At 46.8% G+C, this 19,954-nt stretch overlaps 1 protein-coding gene across 1 annotated transcript in view; it reads right to left on the reverse strand.

Moving 5' to 3' along the window:
- The window catches only part of KIF27 (kinesin family member 27), a 437,315-nt gene that overhangs the window by 109,241 nt on the left and 308,120 nt on the right, over positions 1-19,954 (reverse strand). Inside the window, exons 12-13 of the mRNA XM_078675808.1 lie at positions 17,424-17,534; positions 619-795 (exon numbers count right to left, since the gene is read on the reverse strand). Coding sequence (XP_078531934.1) covers positions 619-795; positions 17,424-17,534 — 288 coding nt within the window. The remainder of the gene's footprint in view (positions 1-618; positions 796-17,423; positions 17,535-19,954) is intronic.

Genomic DNA, 19,954 nt, shown 5'->3' on the forward strand with positions numbered 1-19,954 from the left:
AGTAGACCAAATGTGACCCTATCTGGGTGCACGCACTGCACCTTAGGTTAGGCAGAGGACTGTGCTTAAAGGTGTCCTGCGTAGGAATCAAAGGTGTCCTGCATAGGAATCTCCTGGCAACCTACCCTTCTCTACCAGCCTGGAGACATTAGTCCCATCCGTTGACTCTCTGAATCCCATAAAGAACAAACTTATAATGTCCCCCGTGCATTAGCAGACAATTCCCAAAGTGTAGGAACTTAGTTGTGTGGTTTCTGCAATTGGCCAAAAAATTGTTTTTTCCCCAAAAGTGTCTTCTGAGAGCTATTTCAGGGAAAAATGCTTGCAAAAATGATCAACTAGTTTAATTATGATGGCTGGTGTGATGCAGGAGATCCAATGAAATCACGGTTGAATCACCAAACTGTAAATGAGGGTCAAGAAAATCAATTACTCAGACCAATATTCAGTACATTTCCTTTTTGGCTGGCCTCTTTCCATTACAGGTGATGTATGATGGTTACACTAATGGCAAAGGAAAGCAAAGCACCATCAAAAAACACGAATCCATGAATCAAAGGTTGAACATCTAGAGAGAACCACACATTATAAGTGAAAGGCTTCTGTTTTACAGCATACCTGGCTAGATCGGAGTTTCTTGATTTCCAAATGACTCTTTTCCAGTTGCAATGCCTCCTTTTTGCTTAAGATTGCCTCTCTTTTCTTTAGGTCTTCTTCAAGCTCCTCTAAAGCTTGTCGTTGCTGAAGGACCCTCTCTACTTCATCATCCAGCCATTTCTTTTGCTCCTCCAATTTCTACATTAATGCAGTGTAGAGATAAAACATATGTTTGAATGCCGGTAAAAAATGTATATAGCTGAAAACTAGGAGCATACTTTCATGTGATTTTTAATCAATTTAGCGCTGCAAATGTTGTGTACATGAGCTATGTTATGAGCTGTGTCAATGTTACTAAGGTATAAGGAGAAAGAACAGGGCTTGCCTACAAACTACACAAAGGATAGCTTTGGAGAGTCCTGTTTTATACAGTTATGAAAAACTAACCAATATCTCAGCATCCAAGCTATGTGCCATTTCTAGATGGATGGCGGTGGGGGTAGACATTGGAAAGCCTAAGAAGTAAATGCTCAATCTTTGGCCTGTCAGCAATACCAATACCCTTCTATGCAGCTGAAGGACTTAATTATGGCTTTAACCTTTCAACAAAAGAAAATACTTAGTAGGGATCAGCCTATTGAGAGGCAGCTTCCCTACAAAAAGCAATATGGTTGAGAAGTCATGTTGAGGTCATGTTTATACCTCAGACTTTGCCCAATTAGCACTTAATTGCATGTAGCATTATTCTCCCTGGATTGTTTACTCGGGGGTAACCTGCACAGGCCACTCCAAGGAGCCTGCTGACTCAAGGAGTGGAATTACCTTGGCTACAAATACTGGTACTATTAATACTGGGCCTGGAGAACCCAGGTCCAGTTTTACAGGATGTGCACCTGGTGAAACAGCTGCAGGAGAAGGGCAGGTCTGGCAAGCAGAGGCTCTGTTCAGCCCTTACTAGACCCCTGCATCACGAGCCATACCCACTTGCCTACAGAACAACCCAGAAGGAGCAGACAGTGCTCCCTCCAGACAGATCGAACACTACCCTGACCCCACCTAGCCCCACAATTTGCTCTCTCATGCTGACCCCCTCCAGCCCTCCCATTGACAACTTTCAACCTCACCCAACAGGCAGAAAATGTCAGGGGGAAAGTCCCTGGAATTAAGGAAAAACTGCTATTCTATTCCATGTAGGTTTTTCCCATTCCAAGGGCAAAACTCATAATGTCCAGATTTTGGTTTGGGACTACAGGTCGAATTCAGAGATTGCGGCCAACATCATCACACCAAAATCTGGGGCAGTGGTATTGAGGGCCTTAGACTTCTAGGCCAAAGTAAGATAGTTTTATACTGCACTGAAACACAATATGTTAATAGAGGCAGATTGACATACTGCTTTTAAGAGCGACAGCTTCTAATCTCAATCCAGTGTTTTCTACAGATTGTGAGAAATGGGTACAGCATATCATTGAAAAGCCCAAGATCTCAAAAACTGTTACATACAATTTCACAAGATCACCATAGGAGAAAAAACACTGCATTAATGAAAATGTCAGTAGTAATCAAGATATATTCTGACTACAAAAGAGAAAGGAATACCAAGGCCCTCTTTAGATCTATGGATGCACAACAAATGAAAAACAGTATTGTGCAAAAAATAATTAAATGCTCTCATATATAAAACAGCAGTAGAAAGGCTGAAAAACTATTTATGGAACATACTATACAATTCAGAGGGAACCACACAGAAGTTAATAGTAGTAATGGATAGCATGAGCTCATCAACCATTTCAAATATTTGATCTATTCCCTTCTAAAGCTAGACAAAATACCAGATAAAATACAATTCAAATACAAATGTTGGAACTTAAAAGAAGGTATTGTAAGCTGACCTCATACACCATTTTGATCGGGGCTTGTAATGAGGTGCAACAAAGACACACAGAAACATACCTCACACAACTCCAAAAAAGGCAGAAGAGCACAAACATGCATATTTTCTCTTGCCCATTAGCAAGGACATGGAAAGCAGGAAAGCAACTATTAGATGGTGGGCTGATGAACTCTACCAACAAGGGGACTCAGCATACATGATTTTCGATGAAATGAAACAGCAAATTTAGCCCGGGACTGACCACCATCATATTCGCTGGACTGACAATCAGCAACTATTTTGAAGACTGTACTCCCCAGAGAAGAGGAGGAGGTTCTTACAAAGTTTATGGTTAGTGTAGTTGCTATAACCCCAGAAAGTAGGGTTGTAACATTCCTTGAGGGTAAGAGATCTACTCTGCCACTTCCAAGGTCTTTCAAAAGCCATGTGAAATGGATGTGGCCACACAGGCCCCTTCTCCCCTTCAGTTTTAAATTATTTTTTAATTGATTTGTGAAAGATAAAGTGTGAGAAATTCGGTTTTTGGTTGACTGGGGTGTGAGCCCTAGTCAAGCAACTGCCACCATCCCTAGCAGGATGAAGCACAAAATGTAATTAAAATTAACTGTGCTTAACCCTGGGGAGTTTGGCACAAAAAACAGTCAGGCTTAACTGTAATAAAGTGACAACACAACACAAGAAAAATCCCAAACCAATTAAGAAAAAGTAAATCTTTATTATTTGATACCAAAATGACAAAAATCCAATCAGTAGAACCAGAGTTATGATTTTTTTAAAGTTTAGGATATAATATAGCCGCAGGTGGTGTCCGGAGAGAGTGTCTCATCGTCAGATGTTCGTGGGTCAAAGCTGCGGTAAAGATTTCTACATTCATACTTAGTCGCCGAAATGGAAGTCGAAAAATGAAAGTCAAAAAACTCCAGCAGGACAAAGCAGGGTGTGGTCGCTGAAGACAGTTCCACAAGGTCAGATACAGCTTTGGTGAAAGAAGGCTAAAGCTGATTTTCCGCTGCGTAGAAGAACATATTGGGAGAAGCCTCAAAGTCAATCCGACCGGCGATGCACCTCTGGTGGATAGGCGAGCAGGTTTGTCCCGGTCTCCTCCGGGTTCTCAAAGCAATTTTGTCAAAGTCCTCAGTATTGGAAATTGGCCATCTGGGCACCTTTAGCACCTCAACAAAGGGTCCAGGACTGGTGGGACACCTCTTGGGGGTTCAGGACTCACTCAGTCTGGGTTCAGGTACAGGTCCAAGATGGTGAGAGCCTGCAATGTCTCTGTGGCTTTGAACAAGAGGCCAGCAAACTAGCCCTTGGAGTCCCTTCTGGTAGTCCTTGGTGCAGGTGTGCAATTGTGCATGCAGGGTACAACAGCAGGGCTAGCCTCTGAGGGTTAAGGCAGGTTCAAGGAAGCAAAGCCATCCTTCGAGGTACAGCAGCAGTCTGGCAGAGTGCACAGCAGCAAGCAGTCCTCTGAATGTCCCTCTGCGTGTCCAGTAGTGAACAGAAGAGTTGGTTTGAAGGTCCTATTTTTAAACCCTGGTGCACTTCCTCTGGAACGTGGAAAACATTTCTGGAAAGGTTCTTTAAAGTGGTTGGAATTTCCTGACTCCCCTGCCTAGGCTCTAAGCTGGCTGCCGTGATAATACAGGGCTGTTAGGCCCTTTGTGTAAAGGTAGAGCATAGGCTATTCAGGTGTAAATTGGGCTGTGCTCAGCTGGGCCCCCTCATCCTGCCAGCAGATAGCCCATTCAGGCACACCTAATGCCTCAATTGTGTGACTGTCTGCAAGGAATTTACAACGTCTAACTGTGAGATACACCCTGTCATGTGACCCAAGACAGGTACCGGAGGCAATGGTGAAGATAGCAGTCTTCTTTATTAATTTAGGAGTAAAAGTATAAGCGTCCTAACCACAGGCAATCCAGCAGCAACTGCTCACTGCGGAACTTTGTAGCTAGGCACCCAACTCATTCCTAATTCCAGAGCTACTCACTAGGCTTGGAGAATATAGAACAACATAACATAACATATTGAATAACATAAGCAGATACCACATACCTTCCCCCAAACACGAACATAAGAAGAATATCTGATAAACGTAGTTACAAACATAATCATGAAATTTTACAGGAGCAGAACAAGCACGAGATATCCTAGGCAGAGGAGGTATACATTGTGACGGTGAAGATTTTTGAGCATGAGTACTGGAAGAAGTAAAGATACGTGCAGGAGCAATTCTATTAAGATTCCAAATGTGACCATCATCAAGTTTTACTGCATTTTGGAACAACTTAACTGCCTTACGTGGAATAGAGAACTTATTTCCTCCAGTTTTTTGTGGAGACCGAACTCTTACACAATCACCTACATTAACTATTGTGTGAGCAACAGCATGTCTGGCATCGAAGTTTGCTTTCATATTTTTAGACTTAGTATCCTGACGAATCCTCCACTGAGGTTCCTCAGGAACACTAATATCAGCTCCATACCCTCTCATCCAGGATTGAAAGAAGCTATAGCTATAGGTTGGTCAAGTTTCAAGTTCCATTATGACTTTTGTTCAAGGCCATGGGAGGGCAGCCGTTTTCCCTCGTCACCATGCCTACTAGATATATAAACATTGTTTTTTATTAACAAAGAGCTGGGTACTGCCACATAGATTTTAAATGTGCTCTCCTTCTCTTATTTTAAAAATATTAATAACTCAGAGTCTACCTGACGCTAATGTTACAGGTGGGACTTTGGCATGTTGATCGAGAACCTATCAGGAGGTTCGCCATCATCTGAAGGTGGTCTACAATTGACTGTAGCAAGAACGAATCACAGCCAGTCATCAAGTTAAGGGAAAATTTGAATCCCCTTATGCTGAAGATGGGCTGCTACCACCACCATAATCTTCGTGAACACCTGAGGAGGACAGGGGAGGTTGAAGTGGTAAAATAGCAAATTGAAAATGTTCCTGGTCTACCTTGAACCACAAGTAGCATCTGTGGAACTCCTAGATGGCCTATGAAAGGTCCATAGCCACCATCCTGTCACTTGGATACAAGGCAGACAGAACCTAGGCCAAGATGAGCATCTTTAAATTGTCCTTTTGCAAGGTGTTCAGAGGGCAGAGATCTAAAACAGAGCGTATGCCTCCATCCTTCTTCAGCTAGAGGAAATAGAAGGAGTAACAGCCAGGGCCTATTTCAGTGCCCAAAACCCTCTCTATAGCTCATTTCGCTAAATGAGCCTGCACCTCTTGAAGCAAGATGGACTGGTGCTCCTTTCGAAAACCATTCTAAGGAGGGTGGAAGATGCAGCGGGTTGAAAAGGAATGGCAAGGTATAGCTCCATCGAATGATCTGTAGGATCCACCTTTGGAATGTTGTATTTTGCCACCCTTGCAGGAAGTGCCTGTCCCTGCCTCCCACAGGGAGATCATGTTGCCCTAAGAGCAAACTAAACTAGTTTAGAAGCAGATGCCTCATGGGCAGGTGACTTGGAAGATCACTGCCCCTGATGGCCTGGACATTGTCTGCTGGATCCCTATGCCCAGCCCCAAATGGGCTGGGGTGCCTACTGCACAGGCAGAGGGCCTTGGCACTGCCACGAAAGGGACAAAACTACTGAGGGTACTGTGTTGTCTAAGCAGAAAGGCTCAAGAAATTAACTATGGCCTGGCTTTCTTTGCAGAAATCTCTCGAGAATCAGTCTTCTCAATAAATTGGGGAGATACTTTGAATGGCATATACCATCACTGAGGCCTAAATGCCACCAGAGCCTGTAGAGCTCATCCAAGCATGCCAATGAAGCACCATGCTAGTGCGAACTGCTCTGCCCAAGGAGTCAGTAGTAGCCAGTCGACAAATATTATGGGCCTGATTTAAATGTTGAAGGTCTTCCCGCTGAATCACTGCTGTGGTGGTCCGAGGAAGACCGCCAAGCTGTCTGCAGTCCCACCCACCAGATTACAAAAGTAATCAAGGGTGGGTGGTGCAGCTGTGTCATGGCGGTGGGAATGTTTGGCTCATAAGAGAGCCTATAGAGCGTTATTCTACGAGTACTACTCCAGTGTTTACAAGGCTCCTACACAAACAAATAACTGAGAAATCTCTCAGTTTCTCAGACCGTTACAGATTCCACATATATCACGAGCCGACCAAAAAGAGCTGGAGACCAAGATCAAAGCCCCAGAGATCAACCACACCATAGGAGAGCTAGCACGTAACAAAGCTCGGGGAATGGACGGCTTTCCGCTTGAATATTACAGCACATTCTCCACTCACCTCGTCCCCAAGACAGTCGCCATGTATGAAGACGCACTAAGCAGAAAGGAGCTCCCAGGCTCACTTCGGGAATCCATTATAGTGACATTCCCCAAACAGCATAGGGATCCCATCCTCCCAACCTCTTACAGGCGAATAATGCTGCTAAATGCAGACTGTAAGCTATTAGGAAGCTGCTAGTGGACCGATACACTCAGATCCTAGCACCGCTGCTACACCCAGACCAGAACGGTTTCATACCGAGACGAAACACCTCGCTTAACATACACAAGACAGAGCACGGGCGCACTTCCCGAATGCAGCATGCCTTCGACACCCTATTATGGCCGTACCTATTTGCTGTGCTTCGTAGGATTCGAGTGGGCCCCACACTAATGGATTACACGAAGCTTCTCTACAAGAGCCTCACATCCCAAGGGAGAATAGGTAAATATATCTCCGCCCCCATCCCAGTAGAAAGAGGAACCAGGCAGGGATGTCCCCTATCCCCCCTCCTTTTCGCCTTAGCGTTAGAACCCCTGGCAATACGGCTGCGGCAGGATGGCGCGGCGTGGGTTATACCACTGGCGGATACAATATATTTTGGGTCCCTGTATGCCGACGACCTCCTGATCTACGTTAGAGATATCAATAACGACCTCACCCCCATTTGGTCAGCACTGAACGACTTCGCGTTGGCATCAGGCCTTAAGGTTAATTGGGCTAAGTCCACGATATTCCCATTGAGCCCGCATATGCCCCCGCGAGACATAGCGATAGGAGCCCACACACTCACCTGGAGCGCCACGGCGCCGCGATACCTCGGGTACAACTGTTTCATTCCCCCACAGATCTGTATGAGGGAAATCACCGCAAGGTAGTAGCCAGACTACGCGCTTCAGTAAATTTCTGGAAGACACTACCTCTGGCCCCCATCGGTCGAGTGGCCCTCGCAAAGATGATCATGGTCCCAAGGCTCCTCTATCACTTCACTGACCTCCCGGTGATACAGCCACGCTCCTTCTTCAAAGAGCTGGACACAATCCTGACTACTTTGATCTGGGGTGGGGGAAGACATAGGCTGGCATTAACCACGCTTTTCCTGCCCACAACACAGGGAGGGCTAGGCGCTCCATCCTTTAAAGCATACTTCTTGGCGGCACAACTCCAATGGTTGTCGTACTGGACAGCAGAACGATACACTGGGGAGACAATTACAAAGCAGGGACGGATCACCCTCCCAGCCATACGTAGACTGCTGCTTCCGGGCACCAAACCTCTCCGCACCTACCCCCTACAGGTGTCAATAGCACGCTCCTGTATGCTGAAGATACATCGCATATCCAAAGGGAAACCCCCATGCTCGCCCTTACTCCCGCTGGTAGGATTCCCGCGTAATGGCAAATATTACACAGCCCGTGCCTTACAAGTATGGACTGACTCCTCTATCACGGAAATGGAATCTCTGTATGAAGATGGTCAGTTAATGACATATACCCGCTTGACGGAACTGTATGACCTCCCTCCTGGGCAGTTCCTTCTACATCGGCAGCTCATGAATGACAGCCGCCCTTTTTGGGATCCACAGGCAGGAGAACCCTCTACACACCCTGTAATACATACCATACTTCATATGGGGGTGGGCAGACACTAGGGGCCAGATGTAGGTAATTTCCATTTACCGATTCTTAAATACCGACTCATACCGAATCGATATTTCAGAATCGGAAAATGGTATGTAGCAAAAAAATCGGTCAAACTTACAGATTCAGAATGACTCAGTATCTCAAATCGGTAAATACCGAATCGGTAAATTCCGAATCGGTAAAATCTGATTCGGTAAAACCCATGCATTCCTATGGGCCTTCTGGCCCATAGGAATGAATGGGATTTACCGAATCAGATTTTACCGAATCGGAATTTACCGATTCGGTATTTACCGAATCGGTAAAATCCGATTCGGATGTATGAAAAACGCCATGTGAGCCTGCCAACCAATCAGGGACACCCTACACACCCCACAACCAAGGCCCTGAGAATCCAACCAATCAGATTGAAGCATCCCTCAGAACAAACAATTGAGCTGAGGTGAGAGGAGCTGAGCATCCACAGGCAAGCAGTGCTACAGAATGGAGACTCATGAAGGGCAAAAGGATGGTGGGGAGCGAAAAAGGAAGATAAAGTTCAGTCCAGAAGAACTACAGGTGGCTGTAGAAGAAATAGTAAGCCACTACAGCCACATTTTCGGGAGACAGTCTCTGCATGTTGCAGAGACTGTGAAGAGGAACATTTGGCTTGGCATACAGGGCAAAGTGAATGCCATTGGTGTGACCCACCGGGAGAATTAAGACATCAAAAAGCGATGGTATGACCTGCTCATCGTAACAAAGAAAAAGATTGCAGCACAAAAAAAGGATGCTGGTGAGAGTGGAGGTGGCAGGAGCAAAGCACCAAAGCTGACTGCAATGGAAGAGCTTGTGGAAACCACCATGGAGCCAGAATGCATCCATGGGATAGGAGACCTGGACAGTACTACAAAAGCTACAAAGAAACAAGGTAAGAGGCATGTACCCTAATCCACAACCATTAACCTGACCCCGTACCCCACTGTGTAGAATCATCACACTGCATAACAGCTCATACTTGGTGGCAGCAATGCATCATGGTAGACGTAGTCATGAATACATTGATGCAAAGCATACACCACATGACTCTGCAAGGCATGCCACACACATCACCAAACACACAATGTGCACTGGGCAAAGGTGTGTAAACAATTTATTTAAGAACTACACACAGATGAACAACAACATTGACCCTATGTCAATTTCATTCCACAGGAGAGTCCTCACGCAGTTCTGCACCAGCAAGGGAGGAGAGGGCACCAGCAACTAAGAGAAGGGAGAAAGAGAAGAAAAAAACAGGTCACAGCGCTGTAGAAGGAGGCAACAACACCACCCAGGAAGCCTCATCACCAGAGCGAGCCTCAACACCTGTCCCGCTATCACCTTTGTTGTTCGGATCTCCTGATTTGTCAAGCACACCGCGTACACCCATAGCAATGTCCAAGGTGTCCATGCAGGGAAGGGCAAGTAGGCATGAGGAGCCCCCTCAGAGGATCCTGCAAACCTCTGATTCGGAGGATGAGGATGTTGTACCTAAAACAAATGCACCTGTGGCTGACTAGGCTAGACCACAGATTGCAGCAGGCGCTGCGCGCACCAGTGTCCTTGGCAGGAGGGCACGTGAGGGTGGCGAGGGGCAGGAAGGGGAGAGCGTCTTCGGTGGCCTGGAGGGCACAATGGTCAAAGTACAGCGCATGCAGGCCAAAGCACTGTTAGCCGTGCATAGGCAGGTTCGCTGCATGAACAATAAAATGACCAACATGGACAAGGGAATAGGCCACATAGCATCTAGTTTGGAGGCAATATCAAAGGGGATAACAGACATCTCCACATACATGGGTGTACTGTCGGATAAGTTGGACAGGGATCATCTACAGCGTGGCAGGGATCGGCAGTATATGCGCCAGCAAACAAAGGCAATGAACAGATTTGCTTCAAGTACGTCACTACTGTGCCGACGATCTATATCCATGGAGGATGCAATTGTGCACTACTGCACAGACTTGACACGGGGCATGGGAAGAGTGACCTCTGCGATGGAGCAGATGCTCAACACAAACACAGGCAATGCTGGTGACACGGGTGTAGAGGAGACAGAGGGGTCAACCAGCAGGAGTGGCTCCAGCACACCTGTACCGAAGGTGCGCAGGAGCGGCAGGCGCAGCCATGCTGAGTCAGGCCCCAGCAGAGAATCTGAAAGCCAGGCACATCAATCGCGCAATGTAGTGTGTGGACGTAAGCACTGACCTATGCTGCAGATCAACACAACTGCACACAGTGACGGCAACTGAGCAGGAGCAGCCAGGGACATAGACTTTGATGTATAAGGCCTTTTCCGATGATGATGTAGTGTATATTAAACTACACTTGTCAAACACTATACCTGTCTATGTGTCATACATTACCTAGAAATATCGACGTGTAATTTCTGTCCGTCTCAATCTACCATCTATTGCTGCTGGTCCTGTTGCCTGGGGGTCTGCATGTTCTTGGTCATCATCAATGTCCTCGTGATGTGTCACCTCCACCTCTGTGCCTTCCTTGGTGGCAAGATTGTGCAAAATGGCACAGGTCACTATTATCTTGCAACACATGATGGGGGCGTACTGTCGAGCACCTCCACTCTTGTGGAGGCAGCGGAACCTGCTATTGAGGAGTCCAAATGTTCGCTCAACTACGTTGCGAGTTGATCTGTGTGCCACATTGTATTGCCTTTCGGCTCTGTTAGTTGGGTTGAGGTACGGTGTGAGCACAAAGGAACGCAGGGCATATGCACTATCGCCTGGGAGGGAATGAGAGGTACATGAGTTACAATCACATTACACATTCATCTGCCATTCATTACAGGGTGTGTACACTTATTTACCTAGCAGATATCCATCTCCAAAATCTCCAGCAAGAAGCCGTGTGTATATTCCGCTGTTCTGGAAAATGTAGGAGTCGTGCGTGCTCCCAGGAAATTTGGCCACTATGTCTGTGATGATGTTGCCAGCATTGCATATCACCTGCACATTGATGGAGTGCGTAGACTTACGATTTCTGTAGATGTGTTCAGTGGCTGCAGGTGGGCATAGTGGAATGTGGGTGCCATCTATGCAGCCTATCACATGCGGGAAGTGTGCCAGTCCATAGAAATCTGTTTTTGTTTTGGCAAGTTCCGCAGGTGTGTCAGGGAACCGGATGTAATGTTCCATTCTCTGCCTCATGGCATCCAGAAACTTCCTGAAAAAACGGGACAGGCAGCTCTGGGATACACCACCTACTGCAGGTATCACACTCTGGTAGCTCCCAGAGGCAAGCAGGTGTAAGCTACACAGCACCTGCACATGGGATGGGATAGCGTGGGCCCTGGGAGTTGGGTGATCCAGGTATGGGTGGAGGACCCCAATTAAGTCCATGATGGTTCTGGGGTGTAGCCTGTACCTCTGAAGTATCTCAGGCTCAGTCAATTGGAACAGGGTGATCCTCTGCCTATACACCTGCTCCTCCCTTCTCCATACCCTAAGACCTGCAGGCTGTAGCCTTTGCCTCCTCGCAATCACATAGAATGCCGCCATTCTTACAACACTCTTGCATTTTGGGGCTTTTTTTATAGCCTGCACCTGGTTACCACCTGCTTCCAGTCCATGGTAAATACCGACTGTTAAATACCGAATTTCATTGAATTCGGTATTTTTTTCCTTTCCTCCATCTCGATAGACATTTTTTCCGAATTCTTATTTACCGATTCGGTAAATAAGAAATCGGTAAATTAGAAATCGCTAAATACCGATTCGGAAAATATGTACTCGGTAAATACAGATTCAGTATTTTACAGATTCATATTTTCCGATTCGGTACATTTTTGACTCCTACATCTCATTTTCAAAAGACCGGTCGGTACCGGCCGATTTTACCGAATTCGGGCCGTTACCGACCGGTATTCGCCTACCTACATCTGGCCCTAAGTGTCCTGGCTATACAAAGCCGTTAGTGAACTTACCCATCGCCCACTAGACACACTACGACATACATGGGAGGACGAAATAGGTCGCGTATTCAATGATAAAGAATCGGAGAAAGCACTAGATACCCAAGAAAGTCTCCAGAAACGCACGCTTCAGGAACATCCAATTCAACATTCTCCATAGGGCATATCTCACTCCAAAGCGTCTCCAACGCTTCTACCCGGACACACACTTTGCCTGCCCTCAATGCCAGTACCCCGAAGCAGACTTTAAACACATGTTCTGGGACTGCCAAATCATTCACCACTACTGGGAATAGGTTCACCACACACTCTGGGAGATAACGAACAACCCGACCCTCTCCTCATGGGAGGCTACTGCCCTCGGTATGTTCCGCAGGCGGAAAACCGAGAAGGTGCAGCATCGCTTCGTTTACTTAGCCATTTTCTTAGCAAAAAGAGGTATAGCCATGCACTGGCGGGCCCCGGCAGGGCCCCCAGTGGCAGCTTGGATCGGGGCCATGAAGAAGTGGGGCGTAGCGGAGGAGGAGGTGCTGCAGGAGGAAGAAGTGAGAGGAACACAAAAGCACCCCATCTCCCTAGAAATGGGTGCAACTGATGAACAGCTTCACGCATGAAGCCGCACAACCACCCTCAACAACACCATCCCCTTCGCAGTCTGCGCAGCTATCCCCTCAGAGGCAGGCAGGCGAGAACATAGGCCCAGACGGGGATACATAAGATGGGCATTATAGCAGGGAGGGCACGGACCTCAAGAGAATACATACAGCATGATTCCCACGGTCCTCGCCCCGGGGACCGATATAGTGCCAAGCGATATACTCACACCAGACTACCACCCACCAGGTTCACCCCCACAGTTAATGGTTTCCCCCCCACACTGAAGATCTAGAAATCGATGATATCTTGTTGAAAATACGAATCCTTAACACTCAGCGACAGCTAACCACGTGGGGACGCACTAGTGACACATGCTAGACTTTGACTCAACTTCTGCTGTACCCAGCCGAGGACTTGTACATATCTTTTCACCCTGCTTCAGGTCAGATATGAGATAAATCCTACGGCAACTAGCATGTTGTATCCGAAATGTAAAAACATGTGTAAGAGTTTTTCTATCAATTGCTACTGTGATTTCCTGTCGACTAATAGTCAAAGATCTACATGTTTGTTAAATGCAGTGACCACTATTGTTGATGTACCCATTGTGGGGAAATGTGAAAATCAAATAAAAAAAACTGAAACTGGAAGAGCGTCCCGCCAATATGACAGCACCTCCAGCACGTCGGTGCATGGTGTGGCATATACCATGTCATGCATATCACACAGTGCAAACATGACTGTGCACTTTTGCACTGTACACACCCCCATGGGCAGAAGAGCCTGGGGTCCTTGTTGGGGTCCCTCTATATGTCTTTCCACCAAGCATTTTATGGCGGGATGCCCTCCATGAAATGCGTGGAGAAAAGGCAGGTCGGAATCTGCTCAACAGTGCCGGCATCAGCACAACTACGATTCCCGCCGGCTTTTCCCACCACCACCAGCATGATCGGAAGGGAGGCCTGGCGCAATGGCGCCGGTGGGACCAACAACCACCTGTATGGTGGTCCCAGGTCAGCCAACATCTAAATAAGACATATATATATTTTGCAGCATCCAGACCATCCTCAATAGTTTGAGCGAGATTAGACCAAAATTCTTCAGGGACTGCTGGCAAGACCTTGCCAACCATGTCCCATAAAGGATAGAAGCAGATTGATGCCTACGAGGGTACAACCAAATAGGCACATTAGTGCATACATTGTGGGAATATCTAAGGGAGCAAAACGTATGGGCCGAGGATACACCGAACATCTGCAAGAGCCATTGGTTCAGGATGGGATGGGATATGAATAAACATGTAGTTTGTTTGGGGACATAGCAAGAACAAACAATACAGAGGAATACCCTTCCATTCTGTAATACTGCCTGCAAAGTTGTCAAAAGGGATGTGGTTCTTTTTTTTGGGGAGTGCTGCCTTATGCAAAGTTCACAATAGATCCACAATAACGACTAGTAAATGCAGGTTGAAGAGATTTCCGGCAGAAATTCAAAATGATTTGGGATCCTTGCGAGAATTTCAAAATCATGTTTAAATAATGGTTACAATACCAGTGTAGACAGAACATAACTAGACCAGCAAGAGAATAATTAGCCCAGTAAAATTCATGTTAAATTATAAGACTGTGCTTGTCTAACTAAATGAGAGGTAACGAATCAAACCAACTTTGTCAGTGGACATTGTACTTTCTTGAAAGAGCACTTCCTTAACTGCCAGAAGGCCGTCCCGATGTCTATGATATATATCCTTATACTTATGTATGTAAACCTTTATTGAAAAATAAAAGATTTTTTGTTAAAATAAATGTCCCTAAGGAATGGGTATCTCTTCCCAGCAAATAGCTGGTATTAACTGATCTGAAGGCAAGAGCAGCAGAGAAAAACATCTGTTTCCCATTTGATTATATTTGGTTCAACTCTGTCTGGCAGAGTTGTGGGGAATGAATTGGGGTTCACTCTATTGCTAAAAGCCTAAACCCACCACACCTTCTGGCATAGTGTGCTACGTCAAGAAGTCAGGGTCACCTATCACTGGCTTGTGGCTTCTGGTAAACTACCTGCTGACTGGTGCGCACAAATAAGCTTTAACCGGGTGCCCATTAGAGTGTCAGTCAGAACTTCATTAAATGGGAAAAAGGGCCCAGAGGAAGTTTGTCTGGGTTGCAGAACTTCAGTTAACACATTTGTTTTGACTTCCATAGTTGGAAGCTGTAGATTTAAGCGTTCCACTGCTTGTTCAATAACAAAGGCAAAGAAGGCTTTCTCTTCTGTTGAGATCATAATGAAGTCTGGGGAAGTGTCCAAATCACTGGCCTCTTACAAGTCCATAAATAAATTGCCAAGACCATAGTGTCAAGGATGATAATCCCCCTCATCTTCATTATCATTTTGAAAGGCTGGTTGGCTTTGATTAAAGTCAGAAATAAAAAGTTGGAGAAGTGCTTGGGTGTGGCTCAGAGGCAAAGGCATGCTTCTGTCTGAGTCAAATTGAACTGAGACTGGGTTTGTCAGAACAGCTGCAGAATATGACCCCAGTCAGGGCTGGGTTGAATTTTACTGGGAGTCGGATAGGACTACAGGAACTGGGCCTTCCTCCGGTCTCTGTGGCATTGGGCCTTGCATCGATACCACAGGGACCAGTGAGAGTTTGGTGCTGGATTTGAAGTCGACTCTGATGTCAGATTGGAATCCAAGATGAGTTCAGGAGGCACATATGGTGCTGAGGGCAGACCCATCAGCGGTACCTTGACCGTGGGCCTCTGTGGATCCTTGGGGCACAAAGGTTCTCCGAAGGGAGCCAGAATGCTGCCTAAGATTTGCATCTTGTAAAGCCTCAATATGTTGTGACTTCGTCAATGACCCAGTGCATCATAATCAGCTGCAGAATCGTCTCCAAAGCAGGGGACCAGGAGCAAGACCTGATGGTACCATTACGTCCTTGTGACTTCTCAGGGAGAGAGTGGGAGATGGGGAATAGTCTCGCTTGGACCCCTTATGCTTCTTCTTATACTTCGACTTACCCAAAGACTGTGATGGTGACCCGTCACGTTAATGTTTTGAGAGCGGTAAAGGGTCCATGCCCCTTGACTTCAAGCAGGAGTGGGACATATGAGACATCTTGTGGTGTTCGTCAACAAACAGCTTGGCTTTGCGTTCTCGGATTGGCTTAGGATTCACAAGGGCACACTTCTCACACAACTGGGAATTACGTCCCATACCCAAACACCAGAAACACTCCTCATGGGAATCTGTCACATACAGATGTTAACGACAGTCCCTAGAAGGTTTAACCCCTGTAGTTTTAGTAGGGGACATGTCCCTTGCACACTAGAAAACAGGAATTTTGAGGAAAAAACTTGTCAGTCAAAGCTGCACAGCCAGCGCGTTTTGTCCCCAATGACATCAGAAGGGCTCAATATCACGATTCAGTCAGAAATCTCTGTTAATTCCTCTGTTGTGTCTATCAAGGTGCAGCACAATTGACAAATGTTTCATATCCTGTTCTCATTGATGATGTCCGTAGGGACGAAACATGTTGGCTGGGCTGCGTTGACTGCCTTTGATGAAAAGCATTGATTGAATAAAACATTTTGGATCCATTAAGAAACACAAGACTACCAAGTGAATTTTTTTTAATGGACTGATGGTAATTAAGGAATTAATAGTATTATTCTTTGAATTTTGGAAAGACAAATCAAGGATGGATTTTTACAAGCTCCTTTTCTTTTTTTCACAACAGCCCAGCACCTGCAAAGTACTACCAGGCTATTTTCTTCACACCCGGTTTTCTCTGTTTCTTAAATTGTAAATCGCTTTTCCAATATAACCAGCCACCATGTTAGAATGGTGAATTAAAAATATCAACCATGCATCAGTCCCAACATACGTCTGTGAACACAGGTGTATGAATGTGTGTGAGCTTCTGTCTTGGCCTGGGGTTTCTTTAACATCTTTCTTTAATATAAAATCCATTGCAAATTTGTTGGTCATGCATGACAACGATGCATGCATTTGCACATGATTGCCAAAAAAGCAATGGCAAAGAAATCCGTCTGCATTTTACAGCAAAGATCTATTAGATTTGCCAATGTTTCTTAAAACTAGTAAACATATATATTTACAGCACACACATGGCTATAAGACAAAAGAGAGCTTTTCATAGGGGTACATTGGAAAAAGAACCATTCTCACAGTCCTAAAATGCTCCTCCTATAATGCAAGTGTTTAGACATACACTCTTTGAGGAGCATATTTAGTACATTTCTTTAATGATTGCGCACATTGTACCCTAATAACAACTTCATTTGCGATAGTGCATTGTTCAGTAAATCCACTCATAAGAGTTTATGACTTTTAGTGAACCAACCCCATACTTTAAAAGGAAGAGATGTGTCAATATAATGAGAACAATGTTCAATTCTTACATATATCTGAACGTATAAACAGGCAAAACAAATCATTATTATTGAATGTATTACTGTGACAGATACCTGAAGCTGATCTGGTGTGCCAACAATACTCTTTCTCTTCCTTATTGCTGCTATCTCCTCTGTTTTAACCTTCAGAATCTTCTGCTGCTGCTCTGTCTTCAACTGGAGTTCCTGAAAAAGATGGCAATGGAACTACTGTTGTCACTTTGTTAGGTTGCCAGTGAATCATATTCATGCTCAGAGAAACAGTACTTTTAAACTATGGCTCTGCCTGCACATCTTTACCATGATGGTTGAAAGAAGGCCAAGGAGATTTACTCTGCGTCTTCAAGGCACTGTACAACCATCACGATAAATAGGAATGAATGGAATAAGGAGCACAGCAGCTGTGAGGGGGAGAGATTAACACATACTGGACACCCAAGCAGGAAGCTGTGTGTGGGGGGAAGGGTGAGCGGACAGGGCACAAAGAGGTGGAAATGGACAGGAGAAGTGAGAAGGATTTGTGAGTAGAACATCAGCCATGATAGGTAAATTGAATTTAAGTTATCTGAAGTAGGGGTGACTGAAGATGGTATGCGATGTTGAGGATGGAGAGAGTAACTGGGATATCCAACAAGCAACATCAATTTCATGAGAAGGCAAGAAGAGAAGGGACAATGAGCAGTCAGTCCAGTGAGTACACTGCAGACATCAAAAGTGCCTGTGTAGAGCAGAACAATGAATGACAAGAAAAAACAGGATAAGCAGTCGATATACAATCCATAACAATAAGCAAATAACAGAAAAAACGAAAAATTACTTAAGTTTATTCCAAGTTCTCCATCACAGAGAATTTTGCAATGAAATCAAAAATACGGAATATTTCCACATATGCAGCTTCACATAAACATCATAGAGATAATACTTGTTAGAGGCTATGAAAAGTGGCTTTTAACAGCTGATAAGACTAGCATGTTAAATATATTGCAAAATGGCAGACACGCCCTGCTGAGTCTCTAGGCCATAATCCCCAAGCAATCTTTCCTTATCCTAATTGAGCACAAGTAACTCACCGACAAGGAGCTCATTGTGTAGTTAACATGGAACAGCACAATGACTGTGCTTTAGACCTCAAAGAGTATATAGGGCATCGGAGAGAGCAGCTACGGTGTGGCTTGCCAAGCCTGGTGCATTGCAGAGAAGTGAAGTTATGCCTAGATCCTAGGGGGCGTGGCTACGCAGGCGAACGGAATGGGCGCCTGACTGTAGAGCTCCGCCGGGCGAGAAATGAACGGGGCCGTTCGCACGTGATCCGGCGCTGCGCTGGGGTCGGCTTATGCCTGCAACTGATCCCTGAAGCCACCTGATGCAGCCTGCCTAGTCTGGAGGACGGGGGACGACGTGAAAGGTCGGAACAGCTGAGAGGTGCTGAGGCCGGCTGTGCCTCGCGGGCCGTTACATTGCAGCTCCGGAGCGCCTGGTGAGTCTCCTGATTGCCCCCTTGCTGTCCCCCTCGGCCCTGGGGCCGCTGTTGTGCTCTCCCAGGTCCGCTGCTCGGCCCCGGTGGTGTCCGTGGGTGGAGGTGCGGCCCCTCGGTGCTCGACCGGCACTTGCGGCCTGGTCCGGCCTTGGGAGCCGGGGCCTCGATTTTCGGGGACTGCCCGGGAAGTGCGGCGGCGGGCGGGGAGCGCGGGCGGCGGGCTCCGGGGTTGGGGGGTGATTGGCGAGGGGTGTGGCCGGCGGGCTATTGGGCGCTCTGCGGACGGCCTGACATCGCTGCATTCGGTGGGGGCCTGCCACCTTTGCCCCCACCGCTACCGTGCACCCCAGACCTGCGCCTGTCCCCCTGCAGACCCAGGACTTACAAACTCTCCTGCACTCCTGCTGATGCGGTGGCCTTGATTATCGGACGCCTGTGCAACTCCTCATGGCCGGCGCTGGCTGCATGACCTGCGGGACCTTGCCCATTTGTGCTGCTTTTGCCTCGAGGCCTTGCCTACCTGGTCCCCCCACTACACCACCATTGGCTGACTGTCTTGGCGGGCCCATTGATCCGCCGGCTGCTGCCGAGTGGTTGCCGCGGCCACCTGCTGACCCTACTTCTTGACCTCTGGCACATTACTCCAGCCGGATTCATACCCTACCGTCCTGTGTGCAACTGCCTTGGCGACTCGTGGGCCCCTGCGGCGTGGCTCAGCCCTGGGGCGGAAGAACAACGAGTACCCCTAATCCTCTGGTCCCGACCTGACCGCCTTGCTGCTGGGGTGCCCTGTCACTGTGCTTGACTCTCTGGGTGTCGCTGTAGTCGTAGAGTCCTGTGCCACTGGTGATTTGTCCAACATTGCTTCCAACATGGTGAAGAAGGATGTTACCCAGAAGAGACTTACCTTCAGTTCAGCGCCCGTCCGTGCTTCTGCGGTTTCGCCGGCAGCGGAGGCGGACACTGGGGGCCAGGTGGCGGTGAGAGACACTGCGGGTATGGTCGCTGAGATGATGGGTGAGATGCGGGCTGGATTCAAGGCCTTGGATTCTCGCTTTGATACCCTCGAAAAGAAAATGGCGGACATGGGCGCGACGATCCAACTGCACGATAGGCGCCTGGACCTGGC

Source organism: Lissotriton helveticus, chromosome 2_1, assembly GCF_964261635.1.
Source record: "Lissotriton helveticus chromosome 2_1, aLisHel1.1, whole genome shotgun sequence".
NCBI classification, from domain to species: domain Eukaryota; kingdom Metazoa; phylum Chordata; class Amphibia; order Caudata; family Salamandridae; genus Lissotriton; species Lissotriton helveticus.